This window comes from Schistocerca gregaria, chromosome 8, assembly GCF_023897955.1.
Source record: "Schistocerca gregaria isolate iqSchGreg1 chromosome 8, iqSchGreg1.2, whole genome shotgun sequence".
NCBI lineage: Eukaryota > Metazoa > Arthropoda > Insecta > Orthoptera > Acrididae > Schistocerca > Schistocerca gregaria.
This window is the reverse complement of record NC_064927.1, coordinates 71,519,906-71,547,153: the sequence shown is the minus strand read 5'-3', so window position 1 is coordinate 71,547,153 and position 27,248 is coordinate 71,519,906. Positions and strand designations below refer to the sequence as shown.

The 27,248-nt window shown below is 39.0% G+C and overlaps 1 protein-coding gene across 1 annotated transcript; it reads right to left on the bottom strand.

The window, feature by feature from the left end:
* Nucleotides 1–332: 332 nt before the first annotated feature.
* Nucleotides 333–20,808, bottom strand: LOC126284784 (ribosomal protein 63, mitochondrial). Its single transcript, XM_049983949.1, has 3 exons — nucleotides 20,677–20,808; nucleotides 9,748–9,859; nucleotides 333–599 (listed from the first exon to the last, which is right to left on the bottom strand). The coding sequence occupies exons 1-3, from the start codon at nucleotides 20,733–20,735 to the stop codon at nucleotides 453–455; spliced, it is 318 nt and encodes a 105-aa protein (XP_049839906.1). The 5' UTR covers nucleotides 20,736–20,808; the 3' UTR covers nucleotides 333–452.
* Nucleotides 20,809–27,248: the final 6,440 nt, after the last annotated feature.

Sequence of the window (27,248 nt, the reverse complement as noted above, 5' to 3'; positions counted from 1 at the left end):
TATGGGCAGATTTTGCACCAGTACATAATTGCTTCAGAGAAGAACCTAGTCCTGTTACTTAAAAGCTTCTATTACGTCTTGTGCATCTCCACTTAAAGTTAATAGATATAATATTCCAAAATTATGTTGTATCACACTGAAGTATACTGCAATATCAGAAGTACATGTTGTAGCTGCTTTTAAATCCACACTGAAGGAGGAGTATGTAAAATTGTATTTCTACATGCCTCTATGCCATATTCAACAGTTTCTCTTATAATATGAGAACTGGCCTCTTCTCCGAATCATAATTTAATTAAAAATACAAGTTTCTAACGAAACTGACAGTTCAGTAATTTCAAACAGTTCATTTATTATAACATACAGAATATATTACTTGACAGTACAATAACACAAATACACAGACTACTCATTTGTTTTATTCCATCTCACAAAGTGTGTGACATCACTTATCACTCCCAACTTTCTTGAAATCTTAGATGGCAAAGTCTTTTCTCTAAAGTAACATTTTCCGGAAACCTCCTTGGCTTTTCTTTAATTTTCTCAGCCAACCACTGTTCATGTTTCTTCAGTTCCTTTGCATGCCCACTTGACTGCTCCTAAAAGCAAAAAAAATTTGAACTGATGGAATAGATCAATATCACTAACAAAGCAAATCTACTAGCAACAATAAAAAGAGCTGTCAAATTCATTTAGAATATTTAGTCAAGGACACATTAACATTATGAACTCTCAAGAAGTAAGTGTAAGAAGAATTACAATTATCTACATGAAAACACTGTGAGCAAAATATAGTTAAAAACTTAATTATTATACTATATGAATTTAAAAAAAGCTTAAGAACTCTCATTAATTTTTATGTCCAATTGAACTTATTTATACACAAAATTCACTTTCACTCTCTGAATACACTAGGAGCTGGCAAACAAATTAGTTAACATAGCCAATACCAACAGTACAACAACTGAAATTTTTTTTAGAGCCAAATTTTTTAAACTTAATCTGTAAGTACATTGATATTATCTTAATTAACAGTATTCCAAAGCTGGCTTCTGTGAAAAATGTCCTCAATCTGATTATGGCAAGTTCAGTGAGATCGACCCCTTCCAACTCCACCATTTGCACTTGCCCTGTATCAGGGTTGCCACAAGTTCTGGAAATCAAGGAATTTCAAATATGTCAGGGAAATTTGGAAAATTGCTGGAAAAATCTTGTTTTTGTCTCAGTAGATGAAATGGTTTGTTTATTGCGGTGTCATGCATCATCACTGGCTGGGCACAACTGAGTATGTGAGCTGCTTCCCTACTCCCTCATTCTTACTGCTTCTCCTGTTTCTACCACTTCCCTCAGCTTGCAGTCTGTGCTGCCACCACTCCTTGCCTCTAGCCAGCAGGTGCTGACGAGAGGCAGGGAGGTATGAGTAGTAGTTTGTTTGGATTTGATTCTCAGAGACTGTTGACACAGAGACTGGAGACAGTGTTAACACATTCAGGAGTTGTGTACGAGTGATTGTGTGGATGTGTGTGTCGTCTCGTTTTCTGACAAAGGCTATGGCCAAAACTTTAGTTGTGAGAGTATGATTGTCTTTTCTGTGTGCCTGTCTGCAGCTCAGCAATTATTACCGATTCTCAGAGTATTTGAACAAGTTATCTGTTGCATGGATTTATCAGCGTTGTCTCATTTCATCAACATGCTGTCTGTGGCTCGTGAATAAACTGGCCACATGAGTGGATTTCTGCAACAGGCCAAAACTGCAGGTCCTTTCTGCGGGTACCTATAACGGATCAGGCCTTCTGATCTGAAGCCATTCGGTTCACAGTAATGTGCAGGCCCTGCCTGTCACATCTAGTCTCACCGATCTGCTCACAGGCTGCGTCTGTTTGTGTCTGGTGTAATGCAGTGGATTTTCATGGTTTCTCCATGGACCCAGGACTGGGGTGCTCCTCGGCAGGCCAGAAGCCACGGGCGATGGATTTAAGGAATTGTGACTGTCTCACCACAAGTGCATTGTACAGTGTGGCATTTTATATACATTTTATTTACTGTAGTAAATTTTGGCACTTCAAAAACTTTTTGCATTAGAATGTATGGATGGTAAGAAGAAGAAAATTGTGGCAATCGCTGGCAGTTTGTACACTATGTACTCATGTATTTCTTGAAAGAAAAATCACGGGTAATAGCCAACAATGATGAACATAGTAGAACCAACATTTTATTGGCAGTCACCTGTAGTGTTGGTTTACACAACTCTTCAGGCCTACTTTTTTTCCTGAGGCTATTTCTGAAATCAGTGAAGGTATTTTAAATCCATCTTGCAACTCCAACAAAATGTGTTTCGTTTTATAGAAATAAAAAAACATCAGTGGTCTTAATGAAACGTATGTACCATTTGGCCTGCTTTCACCATCTAAAAACAGTTCACTACAAAAGATGTTGATGTTAGTACTTAGGATTTTCACTCACACATTTAAAAATACAGAACTCCTTACTTTTTTTGCCAATTTATGTCTTTACTTTACCCTTGAGCTCTCAACATTTGTTTGGGAAAAATGCTAAAACTTGTGTGAATCAGGGAATTTCACTTGGTGAAACTTGTGGCAACCCTGTGTATACTTGCTTCATCTCTCTTGCTCGTCCTCTCGATATATGTCCAAATCATGTCAGCATACCTTTCTCACCAATCGACAGTACATTGTATTACACTCCACAACACTCCTTAGAATAAAACTATAGTTGACGTTTTAAGACTAGGTTAAAATATAGGCGTGTTAAATAAAATCTGATAATATAGCAACAAAAACAATCAATTTTTGACAGAATAATTCAATTGCATAGATAAAAAAAAATTACTCACCAAGTGGCAGCAGAATACACATATAAAAGAAGGTTGCAATTAGGCAAGCTTTCAAATCCAGTGGCTCCTCCTCCAGAAGGGTTGAAAGGGAGTGAAGAGGGGTGACAGAAAAGGACTGGAGAGGTCTAGGAAAAGCGGTAGATTTTGGGAAAGTCACCCAGAACTTCAGGTCAGGGGAGACTCACAGCTTGGGATGAGGAGGAAAGACTGATTGTTGGGGACTGCATCAGATGAGATTTGAAAACCTGAGAGCTTAAAGGTGGGAGACAGGGTAGTATGCAGGACGAGATCACCGTATAAACATCAAGCATGAGTTATTATGAGTTATTAAGAGTGAAAAGCTAAGTGCATTGTATGTAACAGAGATTTGGGGGGGGGGGGGGGGCAGTGAAAAATAGATGGGTAAGACAATGAAAAATGTAGGGAACTAAAACGGAGTGAAGAAAAAGATAAGTTACTTGAAAAAATGTGGAGTCAGAAAAAATTAATGTAAATTAAGGTCAGGTGGGTGGTGAGAAGCAGGACATGTTGTAGCGCTAGTTCCTACCTGCGGAGTTCTGAGAAACCTGTCTGGATGAGAATCCAGATGGTGCGTGTGGTGAAACAGGTGCTGAGATCACAACTGTCATGTTGTAGAGCCTGCTCTGCAACAGGATACTGAGTGTTGTCAGTATACTCCCTCTGCCAATGCCCATTCATCCTAATTGATAATTTAGTCATAGTCATGCCAATATAAAAAGCCGAGTAGTGTTATATGACATTTGTCATTTCACAGGTGGCTCTCCCTTTGATAGTATATCTTTTTCCAGTTACAGGGCTGCTATAGGTGGTGGTAGGAGGGTGCATAGGACAAGTCTTGCAGTTGGGATGGTCACAGGAGTAGGAGCCACAGGATAGGGAGATGTGTGCAGAAGGAGCACTGGATCGGACAAGAATATTGTGGAGACTTGGAGGGTTACAAAAAGCTAATCCAGGTGTGGTGGGCAAAATTTCAGACAGAATGGATCTCATTTCAGCACATGATTTTAAAAAGTATAGGCCTCTCGAAGTAACTAGTTAATACTTTCCAGACCAGGATAATACTGAGTCACCAGTGGTGTGCTCATAAGTTGGTTCCCCCCCCCCCCCTTTTTTTTTGAGGATTCAGTATTACCAGAATTGGATGTGAGGGTCTAGGAAATTTGCTTTGAACTAGGCTTGTGGGGTAATTAGAGGCAGTGAAAGCTGAGGTGAGAATGGTGGTGCCTTGCTGTAAAGAGTATGCATCCGAACAAACATGTTTGCCTCGGATGCCAAGGCTGGATGGGAGGGAACGTTTGACAGGGAAAGGATGGCAACTGCTAAAATGTAAGTACTGTTGTTTGTTGGTATGTTTAATGTGCACGGAAGTGTGTAACTAGCCTTCGGTGCGGACGAGATCGAGATCAATATCAAGGAAAGTAGCATGGGATTCGAAATAGGACCACGTGAAATTTAATTGGGAGAAGGTATTCAGAGATTTCAGGAAACAGGTCAGCTTCACCATGAGTCGATATGCTAAAAATGTCATCAATGTATCTAAACCAAACTAGGGGCTGAAGACTTGTGGATCCCAGGAAAGTCCCCTCCAAGCAACCCTTGAAAAGGTTGGCTTAGGAAGGAAGTATCCTGGTTCCCATGGCTGTATCCCTGATCTGTCTGTATGTTTGCCCCTCACAGGTGAAGTAGTAGTTGGTAAATATAAAGCTGAATAAGGTGAATAGGGAGGATGTCATACTTAGAGCCATCTGTGAAATGACACCTGTCGTACACCAGCTGTTATGTAAATACTGTTTGGCCTTTTACATCAGCATGACTACCACCAAATTATCAATTGGGCATAAGCAGAGGGCGTTTACTGGCAACATGCAATATCCTGTTGCAGAATATGCTCTACAACATGACAATCAAGATCTTAGCACTTGTTTCACTATACATGCCATCTCTATTCTTCGCCACGACACCAGTTTCTCAGAACTCCTCAGATGATAACCAGTGCTACAACATGTCCTTGGTTCTCACCTTCCATCTGACATTAATTACTTCTGTCTCAGCATTTCTTTAAGTAACTACTGTTTTCTGCGCCCCATTTAAGTTTTCTACATTTTTCATTGTCTTACCTGTCTATTTGTTTTCAAATCTTGTCCAATGCAGTCATCAGCAATCAGTCTTCCCTTCTTATGCCATTTGGTAAGAGTGCGCTCACTCGCCATTCTGGGTTATTTTCCCGATCTACCCCTTTCCCTAGACCTCTCCAGTCCTTTTCCTTCACCCCTCTTTGTTCCCCTTCAACCCTTCTGCCTGAGAAAGGAGCCACTGGCTCCGAAAGCTTGCAGAGTTACAACCTTGTTTTATGTATGTGTTCTGTCGCCGTTTGGTGAGCAGATTTTTTATCTATCCAATCAAGTAAAACTTGATACCATACTTCATAACGATACTACCTTCTGATACAATCAAGTTGTAAGGTGTCCATAAAATTAAAGCATGAGAATGACTGACAAACACTAGTATCAACAATGGCCTAGCATCTCCTTGGAAAGTTTTGGCAAGTCAAGTTTGTCTGTTGTTGTTTTTAATTTTAGGCATGATTCCATGTTCGTTTCAAAAGATTTATCAATTTACTTTTGATAAAATTCAAGCTTGAAAATGATTGTTCACATGAAAATTTAGACCTGAAAACGGAAAGAACAACAAATTCTATATCTTTCAGCTAATTGACACAGGGATACTATTTCAAGTTTTAAAAATCAACATATCTTCCTTTCCAGGTCTTTCAAAGCAAACAACATGTGTTCTGAACTAATATTACATGCATTTTTAATTCAGTATGAAACCATCCAAATTTCGAGCTTCAAAATTATTTGTCTTTTAAATCCAGCATTGGAATTTCACAGTTGCCAATATTAATATTTACGGGGGAAATACACAGTTCTGTCACAGTACCATTTTTTTTACAAAAGGCTAACATCACTTTGTGGTTTCGGAATTCCTGAAGCCTGTTGAGAAACGCTTCCATCCTATTTAAAAGTATTATTTCCAAATAGCAAGTGTCAATGTCTAAATCATTTTCTTGGTGATGTTTCAACAGGCTTGTAAAGTGAATCAAAGTTTTTTCTTTCAAAATCTTGCGCTAAAAGAAAGAATTTGTTTTTGAATAAAATAAAATCTTCTACCACCAAAACAATTGTTTCCTTTCCCCCTCAATTTATGATTAAGCTGGTTCTTATGAGCTGTAATGTTTATCACAAAATAAAGTGTTTGTATCCACTAATCATCAGCTCAGGATAATGAACATTCTTTTTAAGAAGAACTGTTTTAATTTCTGTTCATAAGAAAGTGAAACTTTTCAAAATGTTTCTCCTTGATAACCAACATACATCATAATGCAGCAGATCTGCACATTCACTCCCATTTAAACTAAAAACTCTTTAAACTGGCAATGATTAAGAGCTTCAGCTGTAATAGAGTTGATAATCCTAAACATCAGTTTCATAACTTTGCAAAATTCTTCTGGAAATATTTGCACACAAAGTGCTTCTTTATCAATAATACAATAGTAAAGAAGTAACTCACGAGTAATTTTTTCCTTCAAAAGAGCTACAAACCCATTCCTTATGGTGGTCATACTCTTCATCCCCTCTATTGAAACTCAGACCTTTTTTTGTGGAATTTGATGTTTTTCAATGCATTCAATTATGGTGTTCGACCTTTTGAGCGGCAATAGTACTAAAAGTTCTCCTTAAGGACTATAGTTGAAATAAACTGTACAAAAAATGAATCATATGCTGTACCATTTATTTCATACATCTATGACTACTGATAAAGATGAAACCAGTTTAATAACTTCAACTTGCCGGTTGGTAGTATTCAAAGAGAGAGTGTTCTCTTCGGATGCATGTATAGAACAAATTTTTGTCTAGAACAAATTTTTGTCTATCTGCCGTCTATATATAGTTTGCCTTCCTTAGTAATCTCTTGACGAATCGAAGAATTTGCAACATTAATATTATTGTAAGGCTGCATCTAGAAATTAAATACATAAATTAATTTTACTTGACTCTTCTGAAGTTCCTCAACTGTTTTCTTCTCCGCACCACTGACAGGATATTTAGTGCTAAATGATGTGTGCTTAGTTGTAAACTGTCTCTAGAAATTTGATTTCTTGCTATGAGCAGATTTTTCCTGATAACCAAAATGAATCTGAGACGGAGTGCCAGTTAAGTTTTTATTAAAACACATTTAACTTTAGATTCAGAGTTTTCATCTCAGATCTTTCTTTGCTGCTTCTTTGTAGCCGTGTCAAACAATGTACCTAAAAAGTTTGATTTTATGGTAATAAAGCCACCAAAAGAAAATAATTACAGTATTTTAAAATTGATGACAAAAATATCTGTAGGATTTGGAGCTGATTGGAAAAATAAAGATAACTTAATGCTTCAAGTACATACTTCCATTGCTTGGGTGTAGTTCATGAACATGAGCGATACTAACCTGTGTACAGTTCGAATGCTGAGGTGACTGGCTCACTAAAGCAATCGTGGTTATCTCCCCAGTGCATAAAGCAATCGTGGTTATCTCCACAGTGCATGCAGGCCAACTGAAGCCTCATATGCCCTAAATGTGCAAAACAGCAGTGAGTCGAGGGGAAAGTGCCACTACTGGAGGAACTTCAGATGGGAGCCAAAGCACATCAGACAGGCACAAGTGGAATTGCTGATCTCACGGATGTGAATTTTAACTACCTTTGTAGTCTCTTGCACATGAGTCAAATGGATCTTCAACCGCATTGTATTTTGTGGACAAGCCACACTCAAGGTGCCAAAGAGCTGCATGTGTCTTGTGAGCTGCTGTTTACCTACCACTGGCATACACCTGATGCTGAATAAAAGCACTTGTATCAGATAAATGTAATTTGCTTACACGAATATAAAAAATGGTTAGCCACTCACCACAAAAATCACGAAGTTCCTTTCTTACAATGAGTACCTAGGTTTTAATGTATTCAGCAGTATATAAAAAATTCAATACTTCTAGTTTATGGGTATTTACTACTTTTTTACCTGGCAAACATCTGCTATCCACCAATAAATCACACACACTGACAAAAACTAGTTATGCAAGACTGTAGTTCAATGTTTCTCAGATACTGATGCAATCTTTCGCTTTACTCTAGACCTTCAAAGTATTACAACCAGCAATCCTGTAATAAAATCCACATTTTTCTGCTACTGTCTTTCATATACTTTCCTTCCAATTTTGACAATGTGAGGGGGAGGGAGGAGGGGGGGGGGCTATGCCCTGGTGCACAATAATTACACATTACTGATCTTCACAAAACATTTTTAGCATTGTAACATCAGAAAAACAACTTTTCCCTTTTTTCAAAGGTGACTTACATGACCAATTTCAATACAACAGGAAGATAACCATACTACTTTTTTAACCTAGAGAACAATGATTACATTGACTGCTTCTTGTGTCTTTCATAGTAAGAACCAGGTACTTCATTCTATGAGCAGTTTCCAATTCTAACAACACTGCCAAACATGCAAATTAATGATCAATAAGTGTAACATCGCACATGTTCAGTGAAGGTGCCTCAGCAGGAATGAGGCCATTACTGCAGGCCAGTCGCACAAACATCCGTAGTGAGCCAAACAAAAGGTCGCCCCCCTCTGCCTTATTTTGTTGATACTCAACTGCCGCTAGAAGTGGACTCTGCAACACATGGACACTGTGTTTGTTTACTGCACCAGACTCTGAACTTCTGGGTTCAATCAAGTCACTCCTATAAAACTGCACCTATGGAATGCTTGTAACAGGATATTCGTGCTGGACTTTAATGCTTCCACTTTGGAAAGATCTCGGACTAATTTCTATTGAGACTGTGATGAAAATTCCATCAAGAATTGTTTCTGCTTGATTGGTGGACTAATTTGTTATTTGCATGTTACAAAAGTTGGAGGCCTGATTTGCCTCTGGGAAGACTGCAGCGGACTTGGTCACCCATCAGTGGTTAAATGCAGTTATAGCCAATGGCCCTGTCTTGCTGGTAACACTGGTTCCCACTCGGCAGGATGGGCCGCGGGAGCTCACAGTCTTGGCCTTGACGCACGTTTTCAAAGAATAAAGTGTACTTATCCAGTATTCCACTTTTATTTTGAGGATATATTGGTAGACCTATATTCTAAGTTGCCAATGTAGACCACATTTTCCTCACTGAACATTCATTTTGAGAACTGGTTTCCACTTGGCTTTATGAATAAGAATATTAGAACAGGATTGGCGTTTTGTTGAAGTGTATTTGTTCCATAATGCAGTCACAAGCCTATTAATGCACTGAGGATACCTAGGTGAGGCAGCTCATCAAAGTGTATACCAATACAAAAAGGCATTTAAGGAGATAACACTGATTATCATCAATGAATTTATAGTTATTCAGGATTTCCTGGTGATATGTTGACATATTAAATAACTGGGACTTTTGCCAGTTGTTAGCATCATCAGTCTCACACAATATTTCTATTTCCTTAGGTGGTCCTGAACCACCCAAGGACAAATCTCAGGAAGCGCTTGAAAAAAACAGCGAGTCACAGTGTCAAAATACTGTGTGAGAACGATGTGAACAACTGGCAAAAGACCTGATAATTCAGTATGTCATCAATGAATTTCATTTAATAATAGTAAAAACATCATGAAAGAGGCTGTTAAAATTATACTTAAAGCAAATATTAGGCGACTTCAATTTGTCTCAAAGGAGTGGCTGTTTTCATTTTGTGTGTGTGTGTGTGTGTGTGTGTGTGTGTGTGTGTGTGTGTGTGTGTGTGTGTGTGTAGAGAGAAAAAAATTACCACAGTTTAACTAAAATAGCTTACTAATGTGAGGAACGGATGCCGTAGGTAAAACATGTTCTGCTCCTCACGGCGGTAGTCACTAACAAGATCCTTCTTTGCTTTGTCATCTGGAATCCATACAAGTCGATATTTTCTGTAACAAAAGAAGTGATAATTTTCATGGAAAGTTTGTAATGCCTTCATTATGACCACAGATGTAGACTGTGTCTTTTCCACTTTCATTAATACATTATGTTGCATAAATATGATGACTAACAAGACCTTTCACATATGAAAAACTGATAACAATGAAAGAAAAAATAGAAAGTTATACATTGCATTTAAATCAAGTGTGCTATGTTTGATGCATGTTGCACCACTGGGTGGTCATTCGCCTTGATGGACAACTGGTTGGTAGGTACACCAACATAAAAGGCTGTGCAGTGGCTGCAGCAGAGTTAGTATATGACATGGCTGCTTTCACAGGTGGCCCGGCCTATGATGGAGCAGGACTAGAATAGGAGGTGCTGGGTGGGTGGATTCGGCAGGTTGTGCGCCTTGGTCTGCCTCAGGGATATGATCCCTGTGGCAAGGGGTTGGAAGTGGGAGTTGCACATGGATGGAATAGGATACTGTATCAGATGGGCAGGTGATGGAACACCGGTTTAAGAAGGATGGGGAGCATCTTGGGTAGGATGTCCCTCATTTCAGGAAAGGAGGAGAGATAATTGAAGCCCTGGCAAAGGACATTGTAAGTTGTTCCAGTCTAGGATAACATCAGATAATGAAGGGGAGCACCCTTTGTAGCTTTCTTGGCAGTGGTAGGAGGATTCGGGGCGTGTGAGAATATGGCATGGGATATTGAGGACAAGATTTGGAGGCCATTGTGTGTCCATGAAGGCCTTTGTGAAGCCTTCAGTGTACTGGGCAAGGGAGTTCTTGGCACTGCAGATATATCATCCACTGGTTACCAATGCTGTACAGTAGAAATTTTTTGCTGTGGAAGGAAAGAAGTGTTTGAAATGCAGGTACTGTTGGTGGTCAAGGAGTTTAATGTGTGCAGAGGTGAAGATGGAGCCATCAGAGAGGTAAAAGTCAACGTACATGAAAGTGGCACACTGGATAGAGGAGGCCCAGGTGAAAGGGTTTGGGGAAAAGGAGATGAGGTTATGATGGAATGTGGATAGATGTCTTGGCCCTGAGTCCAGATCATGAAGATGTCATTGATGAACCTGAATCAGACTAGTGGTTCGGAGTATTGGGAGGACAGCAAAGTTTCCTAAAGATGGCCAAAACAGGTTGGCATAGGAGGGTGACACCCATGTGCCCATGGCTGGGCTCGGATTTGTTTGTAAACCTTCCCCTCAAAGGAAAAGTATTTGTGGGTCAGGATACAGTTGGCATATGGAATGAGGTAGTGGGTTTGGAGTTTGAAAGACTTTGAAAGTAGTAGTGTTCAATGGCAGTAAGGCCTTGGCATGAGGGATTGTCGATGTTTGGGAAAGTGGCATCAACAGTGATGAGTAGTGGTCCAAGAGGTAATGGGGTGGGCGAGGTTGAAAGTTGTTGAACGAAGTGGGTAGTATCTTTGATATGGGAGGCTGGGTTTTAGGTTGGGTGTGTAGGTCAACAAGAGCAGAAATTCTTTCAGTGGGAGCACAATAGCCATCTACAAAGGGGTGTCTAGGATTGTTGGGTTTGTGGATTTGGGGAACAGGTAGAAGGCATGTGTGCAGGGTGCTGGTGGGATGAGGTACAAGATGGACTCAGGTGAAAGGTTCTGGTAAGGGCCAATGGATTTCAGTGAGGATTGTAGATTACGTTGGACTTACAGGATGGGATCACTCTGGCAGAGCTTGTATGTGGCGGAGTCAGACAGCTGGCAGAGACATCCCACAATGTACTCGCTGGGACTCATCAAAATAGTAGTGGAGACTTCACCTGCAGGAAAGACAATTAGGTCTGGATCTGTTTTCAGGTTGTGTATGGCTGTCTTTTCTTCTGCCAAAAGGTTAGTGTTCGTAGCAAGGGCTCCGGAGGAAGGATGGTGAGGCCAAGTTTGAGGTAAGGAATTCTTGGAAACTGACTAAGGGATGGTTAGGTGAGAAGAGGGAGGGTTACAGATTCACTGTGAGGTACCCATATCTTCCCCTTCACGACCAACATCTCTGAACTATGCAGATGAGAGTTATCCTTATAACATATCCTCAACTGTCCTGGTGTAAATCTCAGGTAACCCTCTGCCCATACAATCTCCACACAAGTTTCCCCTTCCTACATCCTACTACTCTCTCCTAATTTGTGCTCCCACATCATCTTCAGCATATGCTACTTCCCACTGGCCGCTTCAATGCTGTCAGTCCATATATCCGCCACCCCTCTCTCCCACATTCCTAGCCAGCAAAGTGGCCATTCCCTCTGAGTCACTAGTGGGCTACACCTGTCCCTCTCCCTGCCTCCATCTACCCACCCTATCCAACACTATTCCCAAAAGAACCAGTCCACCTACTGCACAACAGTGTTCCACTGTCAGTCTACCTGACACCGTGTAGGAGCATAGAAGCTTTCAGAGGATAAGCTGAAGGCTTGTAAGTTTTCTTTCTTTTGTGCATGCCTATTGATAACTCAATGCTTCTGTTTTATGGTGAATGGTTTCCTTATTGAAATTAACTTATATTTATTCTAAACAAAAATTTCAAATTAAGACTATCAGCACCTGCTTCACACGCATTCCTAATGGTCTTATTGCCGCCAGTCTATTCATGAAGATTTGTTACATTGTCAGGCAAGCAACAGTGGTAAATGCTAGTGACAAGAGATCAATAGTGTCCTGCATCCATCGTGCATCATGGGAAGCTGCAACCAAATGGCAGTTAGTAGCTTCAAAATATGGTTTGTGAATTACACTGTTTAGTTTTGCTGCTATTCCTGCGCTAATTGCCTCATGGTGTACAGGATATACGATTTTCAAGTATTAGTCTACATGAGCCAAAATGTTTGCATCCAAAGTTAAGATGGAACTGCAGAACAGTCTTGAAAAAAAGAGCATAGGTGTTTGGTCTGCTCACCCATAACCTGTGCCTGAAGTTATTTAATACATTCAGTTTTTTTTATATCTTTGACCTTTTAATCATTCAAGTGTAGCAAGCTTGTACATACATCCCTCATCAAAAGTAGCACCCAGAAACCTTACAATTTTTCAAGTAAAGGTCTACCTCATTTTGTGTAAAAGTAGAGCAATGGAAAAAATTACAGCTGACATACACGTCTACAAGGGAAATATAAAACCCATGCTAACTTCCCATTCCAATCATATTATTGCCATAATACTGCAAGATCTTCCGAAAACTATGAACATTGAGACTGAACCACAGCTGACATCATTAACTGCTGCAGTGAACAATTCATACTTGAAATAGATCTGTGTTGAGCTGCGATCTCTTGTTTGAATCTGAAAGTATCACAAACTTGATATTTAAAAAACTACCTGTCAAAGGACCATACAAAGTTGTACGAAGCTGTCCATAAAAATGTCATAGACCTTAAAAAAACTTCTATGCAGTATTATGTGCAAAGGAAAGAGTGATGTATTGCCATCTCCAGCAGTGTGAGGTAACCGAGCACTGAACCATAATGACCCACAGGTCCACACTGGAAGCAGTAACATTATTTCTTGGATTCTAGTTGACCTAGTTCTGATGCTTGCTGATCATATGTTCTAATCAGTTCTTTGTTCAGTTACTGAGCAAATTACAGTCATTCCCTGGCAGAAGGAGAGGAACCATAATCTCCAGTAATCCAAATTGTATTAAAAATAACTAATAGGATTTAGTCTGCCTGTTTCTTACGATTGCATTCGTTCATTATGAGATGTAGTCTCCCTGGCCTAATAGAATGCAGAATCCAACTTTCTCAATGAAATTGAGCAACCACACTTGTTAAGAGTTTTTGGAATGGATGTACCAACTACCCCTCTCCATTACATTGAAAAGGTAATGGAAAACTTGAACCTGTCTTTGAGTGGCGGTAATGTCAGTTTCTGGTTATATCTCCAGTTGCACTTTGGAGACACTCCTTTCAGTACCCAATATATTGGTGACCTAACATTTGGTAGAAATACTCCCTATGCCTTCCCACATCTTTTAACAACTAATGAAATAAGTTATTGCATCAAGAAACAATTGCTGAGACACTTGTCCAGCCCTCTTATTGTTCTTTGTGTCTGTACCACTGTAAACATAAAGCCGACAAGAGAAGGATGTCTAATCTTAACTGTGGGCTATACTTGTTTCATGCTACCTCTGAAGTCTGTCTGAGGAGTTTGGGTTAGACACATCAGCCTGATGTGTGACTAATGTTATTCCTCACAAAATCCTGCTGTGGGCTGCACAGTATGCAATTTTCCCTACTGAATATCTGCTCTGACAACTGTCTTTTGTAGACTGAACCAATCAGGGAAGTGGTCACATACAACAAGCAATCAACCACATCTCTACGCTATGAGCTGAAATGCATAAAATGAGTAGTGTGTGTGTGTGTGTGTGTGTGTGTGTGTGTGTGTGTGTGTGTGTGTGCCCTCTTAAATTTTTAAATGATACCAGAGCTTTTACACCATATTTACACAAACATGTGAAGATTTCTGTAAGATCAGTAGCAACTTAAGATTAATTATAGCAATACTGACCATCATATTTGGCCAATGACATTATCAAAATGGTGGGCATAAATGACTCATCAAAATTCAATATGCATAAAATTAGCATCACAACAAAAATTATAGCAATTCTTTTGACACCACTTTCGTTGGTTCATCAACTTTCATTCTGGTCTCACCTATCAAACTCCCCAGTGTGGGCACAAAGCGTAAGTTTGAAACTTATCCATCTAAAATGCAAGCAATCTTAGTTGCTAGCAGAAGACTTGTTAACCCTCAGTTCAGAGAATCTTTTTCACCATTAATCCTAAACTACACAGAAATATCCTTTTCTTCTTCTGCAAAGAACTTTGGGATAAGTCTGGACCATCATTTAGACTGGACTGAACACCACACAGTCTGTGAGATGGTTTCAGCATCACTTCACTCACTACTTAAATGTAAAAAAAGTATTTCCTTCTGGGCTTACAAAGAAGCTAATAGACACTAATACTCCCCATAGTTGACTTGGTGATGCCATTTTCCAACAACTTTCATACACAAAAGCCCACACAGGCTGGAACTAGCAATAAATGCTTGTGTATGATACATTTGTGATGTACACTTTTTCAACCTTATCACAGCAGCCTAAGAACAATTATCATGGATACATGTCAGTACACATAAAACATATACTCCATGTTTGACCTAAAATAATCATTCTTAACATTTAAGGAAAATTCTCTCCATACCATTACACAGCACTGCCATGTTTTCTAAATCATTTTCTGAATCGATGCAACTGCTCAACATCTTCAGGTGATGGTACTGCTCGACATCTTCAGGTGATGGTAGTAACTACTGTCACTGCTGCAAGAGGTGACTGATGATAATTGCGCTGTGGCGTCTAAATTTATCAGGCCAGGAGCAGGCTATAAGTGTGTGCGGGAAGACGCTCGCAGTTGGAGGAAAGTGCACTGCTAGCCCCCCCCTGTTGGAAGCCGCACAAAATTCTTCTGCCCGTGGGCAATGACTGTGCTGCTGGACACTCCTGTGGTTAAAAGCTGAATTAAATCTCAGCAAAGTGTTGCACTGAATCATGAATCTTAAGTTCTTATTTTCCTCTTTTGATGTAATGGCACCCAGTGGTGGACTCCACGCAGTCTTCATTGAAAACACGCATGCCTCTTGAAAAGATTGTCTGCTGTACAGATCCATATGGTCTCCTGAACAACAATGCCCCAGAAAGATGATGATGGGGGTCTGCCCAGTATAAGATTTTCCACAGTGGCATGGGATCTTATACACACCACCTTTCCCAAGAAAAAATTTTGCTGATGGCAAAAAAACACAGCAGATGTCATGCCTTTCGAGTTGTGTAAATTTCCTGCCGTGTGAGAGGACACGTTATACACGACGGATCTCTTCAAAACTCTGAGCTGTATCCTGGGACTGGGTAGATAGCATCACCTGAACACTTGTTGAGTGGTCAAAACAACAAGCCAAGGTTCACCAAATGTCAAAGTATACACATCTTGAGGCCCAGTCACAAAAAAGGAGTGCACCACATCGCTGCACCATGTTTAGTATCGTGGACAGAATCCTGGAGGGCGCAGAAGTTGCAGTGCTCGAGAAAGGTTTAACTATGCACTAACATCATGGACAGGTCTAATCTGTGATATCATGGCTGGCATAGAACAAGCTACTTTGAAGCTTCCCACTGATGTTGCAGAATGGATTAAGAGAGACACCTGCCAAATTTTAACAAGAGCTCCACCACGATAGTTTAACATCAGCTCAGCAAAAAATGAAGCATCTGCGACGCAGAAGAGAGGACAAACCCATTGTTATTTTACCTACTGAATAGGGGAATGCCACAGTCCTCCTCTCACAAGCTGAATACAACAGCAAGGTGGAGGTGCTGCTCAATGGTCCTGCTTATTGCAAGGTAAGAGAGGATCCTACTGGCAAGATCCAGAGAAAAATACTAGCCTTCACAAGAAGAGTTCTATTCCTTCTACAGTAATTAAGAGCCTGCACCAACAGGTTGCAGCCCCCCAGGACTGTATGGTCTACTGAAGATACATAAGGGTGAGAGTCCTTTTCGCCCAATAGTGAGTCTTATTGCAGCTATTACCTATTTTCTGGTCAAATATCTTACTATGGTATTGGGACCTCTCATAAGCAAGTGTAACCAGATGACTTCATAGGATGCCTGAAGACACTTAGTCTACACCATTGGATCTTTTGATTAGCTTTGATGATGTATCTTTATTTGCAAAAATATATCTGCCTGACTCATTAGCACTTATCAGGGGCCAGTTTGAGAAAGACATTGTGGCACTGTTTATACATGTACCTATCTCGACTTACTTCTTATTCAATTACCAGTATTTTGAACAAGTGGATGGTGTTGCTGTGGGAAGTCCTCTGCCCCCATGGTGGCCAACTATTTTCTGGAATACTTTGAGGAAAAAGCAATGCAGTTGGCAAGTCTCACACCTTCCTGCTTCTGGCAGTACATAGACGATACATTTGTGGTGTGATCCCACAGAACAGAGACATTACCAGTGTTTCTCAGGCATCTGAACTATCTCCACCCGAATATTCACTTCACAATGGAAGTGGAAAAAGATGGCATTTTACCATTCCTGGATGTAATGGTCAGATGAATAGCCGATGGTACATTGGGACATAGTGTATATTGCAAACAATTCACAGAGAGCTATATTTGCAGGCCAGATGTTGTCAACATCCTGCACAACACAGTAGTGTCTTGTACTCACTCTGGTGCTTAGAGCACATGTGGTCTCAGAATAGCTATTCAGATAGACAGATACACCATGCATTCCATTCTAAGCAAATTCAAAGCAGGGATGTAAAAGAAGATGTGGAGGCACCCACTGCAACAGCATTCTTGCCTTATTTGGCGGCACATCTTCAGGAGTAGAAACAATCCTCAAAAAGTACGACACCAGGTGTGTTTTTCGGCCACCAGCAAAACTGAGGAATTTTTGTGCTCAGTGAAAGACGACCTTAGCCTTAGGATCGTGGCATGTATAAGAGGGTCAACCAATGCGTCCGATTCTACCCATCGACTTTGGCCCGTGACTTAAGGCTGTTGTGGTGTGCGACTTCATGACGGCGCGGAGTTTAGTTTTTGGGAGTGGCATGTTTGTAGGTGTCGTTTTGATGTGATCAGTGGTGCTCTCTGATGGTGTGTTTATGTGTTGGTGATGTTTTTGGTTTAGTTTGCACTTGTGGCATGTTTATAGGTGCGTATTGTTGCAGTCGGTGGTTCTCTCTGGTGGTGTGTTTATGGTTAGTGTGTTATGTGGCATATGGGGTTAATTTGCGCGGTAGCATTGCACATGTGTGGTACTGGTGGTGACTGTGCTTTCAGCGGAATATTTTTTAGTGAGTAAACGATTTTGGTTTTGTTATGTCAACGTTATAGTAGTTTTTGTTTTGGTTTGTCGTGTGTGAATGTAGGTAAATCGCTTTGTTTATGTCTTTGGTAGGTGTGGATATGGCTGACAACGTCAGCAGTTTTCAGTTGTCGGTGATGATAGGGGAGTGCGTTGTCTCTAATAAAATTTCTTCAGCTATTCGGTCTGTTGGTTGAAGTCGCGAAGTGTTCAGTGTGTCGTGAAGAAATGAGCCTTACTAAAGTTCCGGAATCTCAGATCAGGGACGGCTATATGTGGAGATGTCTTAAGGATAACGGGTCATGGGTAAGTGTTCGATTCTAATTTTGATTTTGTAGGTAGTTTTTTTTGGTATGATTAAGTGTGGTGGTGGTGAAAGTTTTGAGACTTATAGTGTGATATCGGTAGTTGCTGTAGTTTCATTATATTTTCGTAGGAATATACATTTGATGGTTTTTTGATCTATTTTTGTGTTTGTTGTCATGTTTACGTAATGTCATAGTCGCAATATGGGAGTAGTTGTGAATGGTCATTTCCACCATATTGGTGACATCATTGGCCAAAACAGACGGGTGGAATCGAACGTTTCCGTTAACCCGTATAAGATTCCGTGTTACTGTGGAAAATGTTATATTGAGCAGATCTGCCAAACTATACAAGAACGTCGTGTCGGACAGCATTGTCATGCATGCATACCTGGGGCAACCTGATAAATCAGTGATAGTGGAGCATTGCCTGGACATGGGGCATCGGATGTTTTATGAAAAGACAGAAATTTTATCTTAAGTGTCATCTTTCTGGGACTGTGTTGTTATGGCCCTACATATCCGTACAGCAGACAATCTTATCAACAGGAATGCAGGTTTTCAATTACATGCTGCCTGGAATCCAAAACTGGCTGCCATTAAATCAGAACAGGGAAAGTAAGAACTTCCAATTCACGATTCAACACAATGCACTACCAAAATTTAATTCAGATTTTAACTACAGGAGTGCCCAACAGCAGAGTCATTGTCCACGTCACATGCGGAAGATCTTTCTGCGGTTCCCAGCTGGAAGAACTAGGAATGACTGAATGCTTTCCTCCAACTGCGAGTGTCTTCCTGCCCATGCATACTGCCTGCTCCTGTTCTCATGAATTTCGACGCCACTGTGCGATTATCATCAGTTGCATCTTGCAGCAGTGACAACAGCAATTACCACCACCTGAAGATGTCTAGCAGTTGCATTGAGGAAATATTGCGGGATTTACACAATATGATCCAGAGGCAAACCTGAGAAGTGTATTATTAATCTAGGCCTCTGGCTGTACTACTGTGTGACAGCATTCGAAAAATTAATGTATACAAAAACAAGTATTTCCAGTATTTTGTTATCCTATTTCCACACTATGACCTCACATACCATATCATTACATCACAGGTCAAAGCCAACATTGCCTTAAGTTCAGTCAATTAACACATTACATACATATCAATATCTCCTACAAGTAAAAGTGGTTTGAGAAAGTAGGGAAATGTTTGTAATATAAGGTCATATACACAAAAGCAAGACTTCATTAGATGGCAGAGATAACACAGCATAAGATTACAGGAAACATGCATTTTTGTAGAAACTACTTGAATGGTGGTTTTACTGTGCACAAATCGAGTGGCATATGCTACAGATGGCCTCGTCTTAGCCCTGTACCCAGTGATGCCCTTTGGGGAATTTGGAACCTCTATGACAGGATCACTGGCTTTAAAATATCTCCTATTTTCATAGGTGAGATGTCTAAGCTAACATTTCCTCCACACATGTTCTGAATCCACACACATTCTATTGTATTATACAGCAGAGTTTTTTCAATGAGGCTTTGGTCTTCCCTGTTCCCTCCTACATTCATATAATAGAGTGGCAACTGGTGGAATCGAATTTGTTGCTCCAGTGGACCTCAATATATTTAAAGAGTTGTCCCCAAAGGTCACTGGTGTCTTAAACCATTTTTCAGGTACTCCCTACTCTGTTTGTAACTAATTCATTCAGCATAAGTAATAGGCTCACTAACAATTTTCTTTTGTTTTGTCAATGACCGCAATCTAAACTGATGAACACCCACAGTATCCCCATCCTAACTGGGAAAGATATTGCAAACAGAAGGATTCAACAGTTTTGTATTATCTATGTAACCACCTCAAATTTGATGGACTTAAGTCACCTTCGTTTTTTTTATTGTTTTCTTCAACTGTGGGAAGATAAAAGTATTTCATTTCATACACTGGCTATCAACTCAAGCAGTCAATACACAGCTCAAGAGCAGAGCATGCTGTTCTTTTGGCACAAGAAAACAATGTTGCATATTCTGTCTTTTCCCACACATTCACATCATATAAAGGTGTTCACACATTTCTGGAATTTCAAACATCTCAGTAAGTCTGAAGTGTGAGGTATTTCTTTTTTTAAAATATGAGACAAGTTTCTACATAATCTGTAAATATAGTTTACTTCCACTGATGTTTGGATTTTATCGAGGAGGGTGGTTTCTGTGCAACCTGCGTGTACATGTCAACATTTGTACCTGCAATCCACCTTCCGTCGTGTAGGTGCTACACATCTACCTTTTAACAGATTTCATATACCTGCCAAAATCTCTGAAGCACTATGAACATATTTTCTGACAATGTATGTGGCCTGTTACGAAATGTTGATATCTACGCAGGAGGGCTACTTCCGCTGGACCATTGTGGAATGTGCGTTTTTATTGCCTACCGAATACTCCATAGCGCCAAAGGCATATGATACTCATAACCTACAATCACAACTCAATTTTAAAATCACAGAACGTACTACACAATACCAGCTCACAAACAACCGTAAATTAATTAGTGACTGGGGCAGGCAATTGCATTATGCGTTGCGATTAACACAAACCCTTTCCATATGTGTCCTCTTGGAAGTTTCTTCCGCAGAAGTTGCAATGTTAGTCGCATCTTCTTTCAAATAGTATTAAACATAAACAACATGCGGCAGTACGTACAAACAATTGACAATCAACATTGTTTTGATGGTATCGATAGATCTCGAATGAGATTTGCTTTGTGTCACTACAATTTGTTGCCCATTCAAAAATAATTATCTTACATAGAATTCCTCTTTCTCATATTAATACAGAAATTCATCGTTATAACTTTATAGCAACAAATAATTTTGTTATGGGGCTGGTTGTAGAATCATGAGAATGAGGAAGGAGAAAAAAAGATAGATGACGCCGATTCCGAATTTTTATTCACATTTCGCTTATCGAAGGAAACCGTACTTCGTCTTCATCCATGCAATTTTCCTGGACCTGGTAATTCACGATTTCAGGAATGTGCAATGCGTTTAGTTCCAAGTGCTACACTGCGCTCAAAGCCTGTCAGTCTTGTATGTGAGAAGCTGGAGGGTATGACGGATAGGCGAGACTATTTGCCTGTCTTCTTAAATAATACTCTGTAATATGCATTTGATTTCAGTACTTCGTGAATTCTGTCATGTTATTTATATATAAATCAGGCACATTAAAATGAAGATTCATGCAACAATAGTCTTGTTTATGTGGCTTGTGTTACACTGGTTGCGGTAGTGAAAATGACTGTTTCGTTTCATCTCACTGCCAGTGCCATATTGAAAAACCATTGCAGTTATTTGTACTATTTCTATTCACAGCTTTTTCTGTTGTAGACCAAACATCGAAGTTTTGTGTTGCAAAACGTTTTGATAAAACAGTAGTATGCCTGTTTAACGTGATAAGATTAAGCACACAAGGCCAGCCAGATGTATTATAAAATAATAGCTATATATGTATGTTATAAGAGCAGAACAGGAATCTAGTTACTGAATCTCTACGGTGGTGGCATGTGCAGAAGTGCCTGCAATACTATGTTTTTAACTTTCTTTGAATATCAATTTATTTTTATCGCCCTGCTTTATGTCAGACTCAAGATAAATTAAATTGAAATACCTTATACCATACTTGTGTGAAGTGCCATTTTTTCTGAAATTGATGGGTTATTATAAATGTTTGATGGAACAAAAAAGTTTGAGCGTATGTAATGTCGAGAGTTCACTCAGCCATATCTGTAACAGAAAATACTGTTCACTCTTATCTCCCATTAGGACAGTTCACTCTTGTCTCCCATTAGGACAGCAACTTTCCATCTTATAGTGAATGATTCAGAGCAACAAAATTATCCACCACGTAGCATTGTTCCCATAAGTATATAATTTATTTGTCTTGCTCAAGCTCAGTTTAACACAGTAAAATTAACAGGAAAGTCAGTTTTGAAGCTGTAGCAGATAGCTGTTGTATTTCTCATAATTGTTATCTTTGTGTTATAAGAGCATAGGTACTTCTCACTCATCTAACAGGAATCTTTACTTATTGAATCTACACAATTATAACAGTAAATGGAGTAGCTGACAAGTTCAGTTTTTAAATTACTCTTGAATTACCTCATCTTATTCTTTTCTTTTTTCAAAAATGACTGTGTTCCGCCAATGAACTGTCTATTAGAGACACTCAAATATTTTGCCTCTGGTGATTTTCTTATGTCCATTGGAGACTTCATTGGTACTGGCAAACGGACAGCCTTCAGGATCATCACTATATGACCTTGGGCAACATGCAGAAGAGGCAGTTTTCTTAAATACAGTTATCTGATGTGATTAAATGAAAATAAAATGAACAGCTGTATGTGGATTAACATATTTTTATTCTGAAATCATTTGTTTTAATTCTTATTTTCTGATCATAATTTTGAGCGTACTTATTTTTTTATTTTTTTACCGTTACAATTCTTCCTTCTGTGGTTCTGGTCAAAGCTACTTCTGGAACAACACCATCTGAAACTCTGCTAATTATTTAATATTTAAAAACAGGTATTTTTATTCTGAAATCACAAGTGACAGTCCTAAGCAGAGATGACTGTGAGAAAGAAAGAACAACACAATGAAGGTATCACGCCTCTAGTTATTTCCCCTTCCCTCCCACATTACATATAGCTCATAGAGATGATTGGACAAGAAAAATTATGTATGAAATAGTTCCTGATCCTTGGACATTAAGGGTGAGATACAATAACCACCTTCAGTTTGATATGTTCAATTCTACATTTCTACAACAAAATTATAAAAAATAACAGTTGTTTGTTGTGAATGTTGGCATCTTATTCTTCATGTACACCCACAATATAATTAATAATCACCACATCATAGAAATACGATTTATATATTCCCAATTACTAAGTGCAAAAGTGGATGCATAATGGTTATCAGTAATTCTGCAAGGGTGTTTTCTGTAGAACATCCATTGTTGCTGTAAAGAATTAATCATTCTAAAATGTAAATACAACAGCAAGTAACACCTCAAAGAATTTTCAGCCGAATCAATCGCCATGACGTCTGCATTGTCACAGTTTGTTGAAGAGACTGAAAAGATAAATTATTTCATGAAGCAGACCGCATTCCACAGTTGCTTCTGTAACATAAAAGAAGGTAAAGTCGATCAAATTTTACGACTTTTGATTGATTTTGAGGTTATCTTAAGAAATCAAATGACCAGAAATTTAATAGTTTATTACAGAATTCTTTCTTTATCGGATGCCTTTAAGAAAAATAGAATTGCTGTTTGTAAGCACTTGGTCACAACAGTCAAGAGTAGGTATTCTGGGTGTGATAAATTTATTAAAAGTCCATAACAGTGTCTCATTCTGACAGGGTATAAATTCTGTAAATATTAGCAGTTCCAGTTTACTGTAACGTATTCACCTATTTTGGGAATCTCCTGACTAATGATCAGGAACATATTCAAACATTTTATGTTTTTCACATTAGATTTTCTGACATGGCCCACACCCACGAAAATTATCTCATTTTGAGTCTATCGTCACATCAAGACACCATCAAGGTTTCTGAGGAAGGAAGTTTTGCTGGTTGATGTCATCCATCTGTTGTCGATCACATGAACCCAAGCTCATTTTCTTCCAAAACATGGCCATATGCAGATCTCCATATTTCATTTTTTGTGGTTTTAGTGGTTAATATCAGTTGTTTTTGTTTGTTATTTGTTAGAAAATTGTTTTGTTACATTATTCCTTTTGTTAACATGTATAGTAAATGACGAAACATTAACTGAAGCAGTGAGGCAGCAATCTGAAGGTAGGATAGTAAGTATTAAGCCAAATGCTTTATAGTTTTTACATTAGACTTTTTGACATGTTCCACTTGCACAAGAATGATCACATTTTGTGTCTATTGAAAGAAAACTGAATCTAATCTAATCTCAAAGAATTGCAGCGGAATTTTTTCAGTCATAAAGTTGCGCCTACTATTTTAGCTGTGAATTACTGTTGCAATCTACTGAAATACTAAAATTTATCAAAGATAAAAACTCAATATGGAGAAAGTCGCAAGTGATCGATTTTACCCAGATGATTCATTTTATCCTCTTTTATGGTTTTACGTGACTACTTACAATTCACCATCTACCACTCACATACATTTGATGGACTACTGTTCACTGCATCTGAATCGAATTGATTGTAGCATCCTTCTGTTGACAACTTTATGAAATACTGTACATAATATTTATGTTTCTTTCTCAGAAAGGAAATATGATACAAAAGTATGTCTGTTGTAGCTGTTCTGTAGATCTTTGTGAAGTTGTTTACGAATGGAAACTGTTGCATATTTTTTTCCATACTTTATTTGGATATCTAGAAAGATCTCTTGGTAGCCAAACAACAAATATCTGATAATTAAACTAATTTCAAGTTAGATCATCATGTAGTTACACATGTAAGAACCCATCCAATTTAGTTAAATGTTTTGCACTAATATCTTCATTGAATGAGAGTGCAGCAGTTTTCTTGTTTTCTGCTACAATCTTGAACTCATTCACAGTGTCTACCAACGTCATGATACCTTCAAGCATATAGTATTGCGATCTGGAACTCATCACTCATGTTTGACACACTATTTATGCAAAAAACTACCAAGTATATATGAAAAAACGTACAGGACTCTTCAGTTGATGTCTATTTAACTGGACATGAACACTATTCTGGAAATAACTAACCAGGGAATAATATGGCGTCGTACAATGTGCACTCCAAGTTAATCCCTGATCAGCCTATGCAAATGGCTATATAACGCATACCTATCAATTAGATCACAACGATACCTTGTGCGAACATTTACTGCCACAGTATTACTACAGTATTGTTTGGATGCAAAGGCCAGCAAAACCATGAAAAACAAATACTGCCCAGGTGATGTATTCAAGTTTTTGCCCATTCAACAAAGGAGCATATGGGCAACAAAGCATGTGCAATGGAGTGGGCAGTTCGTGACTGTTACCAGGTGACACCATAATTTGTGCAAAGTAGTGGAGTGCCATGCTCGTTTCGATATGAGTTTGAAGTCGAATTCTGAACCTGTGGTGATAGCACCCAAAAAGGTAGAATGTGTTACAAAATATAATCTCCAGTGGCAAAAAAAAGAAACAGTATTTCGCTGCTGGCAGAGGAGTAGCAAGAGAGGTTCTTATTATGCCTACCACTGTGGATGTGATTGTGATCTAAAAATTAAGTTAGGAAAAAGTGAGCATGTGAGTGATTAATTGTGGTGCCCAGCAAAGACAAACTAAACTTACTGAAATGTCATCAGTTAGTGGCAAACGAAAATTACATGACATAGTTAAGGCCAGTGAAACTCGTCTTGCTAGTTTTGTTGCAGAGTATGGTTTACCACCTTGGGCTATTGAATATTTACTGTAACTCATTTAGGTAGTGTGTCCTGATTTACAAGTAGCGAAAGATATTCATTGTGTCATAACACATGTGGGTGGAATCATATCTAATGTTACAGCCAAGGCAAGTTTTATGAAACTAATTGACATGTTTAAGACAAATAAATTTAGCCTCACTATTGGTGACTCAACAGCTGCATGGTTCATAAAACATTTGTGTTTGCCAGTATATGTTCTGACTGAAGTTAATGAAATGACTGATGCCTTTCTTGAACTGATTCCACTTACTGATGCCACTACTCATACATTATATGAGGAGACTGTGAAGTTATTCTGTGATACTAACATTCGTTACAAAGAGAATATTATTGATTTTGCAGCAGAGGGAGCAAATGCTATGTTAGGGGTCCATCATTCCTTATGCACTTTGTTTGAGCAAGATATTTCAGAGCTGTTCGTGATGAAATGCATTTGCCATTATTTGCGCTATGTACTTCCTATACTTGCTTAACCCTTCCTAGATGTATAGAAGACCTAGTGAGGGATACGTATAATTATTTTTCAGCATAGACCTAAACACATTGGTTAACTAAAAGAGTTTCAGAACTTAGTAAAAGTGAAACAGCACAAATTACTTCATCCCAGTCAGACATGCAGGCTCTCTTTACATAAGGTTCCATCTAGGCTTCTCTAGCAGGATTATTCTCTGAAACTGTTTTTCATTGATGTTGTGGCTAACGACAGATTTCTGACAGGCGATACAAGTCTGCAGAAATGAAATGATAATACTACAATACTCTTTCTTAATTTTTTGGTTTTTGTGTTCAGTACACTTAATCTTAAGATGCAATCAGAATCTCTTCAAATCCACACCATGTATCACGATGAAACTTACTGGCAGATTAAACCTGTGTGTCCGAGCAAGACTCGAACTTGGGACCTTTGCCTTTTGCGGGCAAGTGCTCTACCATCTGAGCTACAGAAGCATGACTCACGCTCGGTACTCACAGCTTTACTTCTGTCAGTATCTCGTCTCCTACCTTCCAAACTTTACAGAAACTCTCCTGCGAACCTTGCAGAAGTAGCACTCCTGAAAGAAAGGAGCTTCTGTAAAGTTTGGAAGATAGGAGACGAGATACTGGCAGAAGTAAAGCTGTGAGTACCGGGCGTGAGTCCTGCTTCGGTAGCTCAGATGGTAGAGCACTTGCCTGCAAAAGGCAAAGGTCCTCAGTTCGAGTCTCGGTCGGGTACACAGTTTTGATCTGCCAGGAAGTATCATATCAGCGCACACACTGCTCCAGAGTGAAAATCTCATTCATGTATCATGATGTTGAGGCAACATTGAAAATGATGTTAGAATGTTAGAAAATTATCTAGAATCAACCCCATGAAAAAAGTTGAGTTTCAAAATCCTACTCATTTTAAAACTCTTGATGAACTGTATTTAAGACAAAGGTTTTGGTGAACATTGATGAACATACAGATCTGACTTGTGACCAACTGAAAAACTTTGAAGTTTGATGCTTAGAGTTTTTGACTGAGAGTGCTCAACATACATTCAAATGGTCTCCTTTCAGTGATAATGTTCTAAAAGATTTGGGTCCACTTTACCCAATTTGCATGAGAGACAATAGAATTCCGACTCTTGATAGTCTTTCATCAAAGTTTCCAAGTTTAGTTAAAAATGACATTCAAGAAATTGGCACTGCATGGAGGT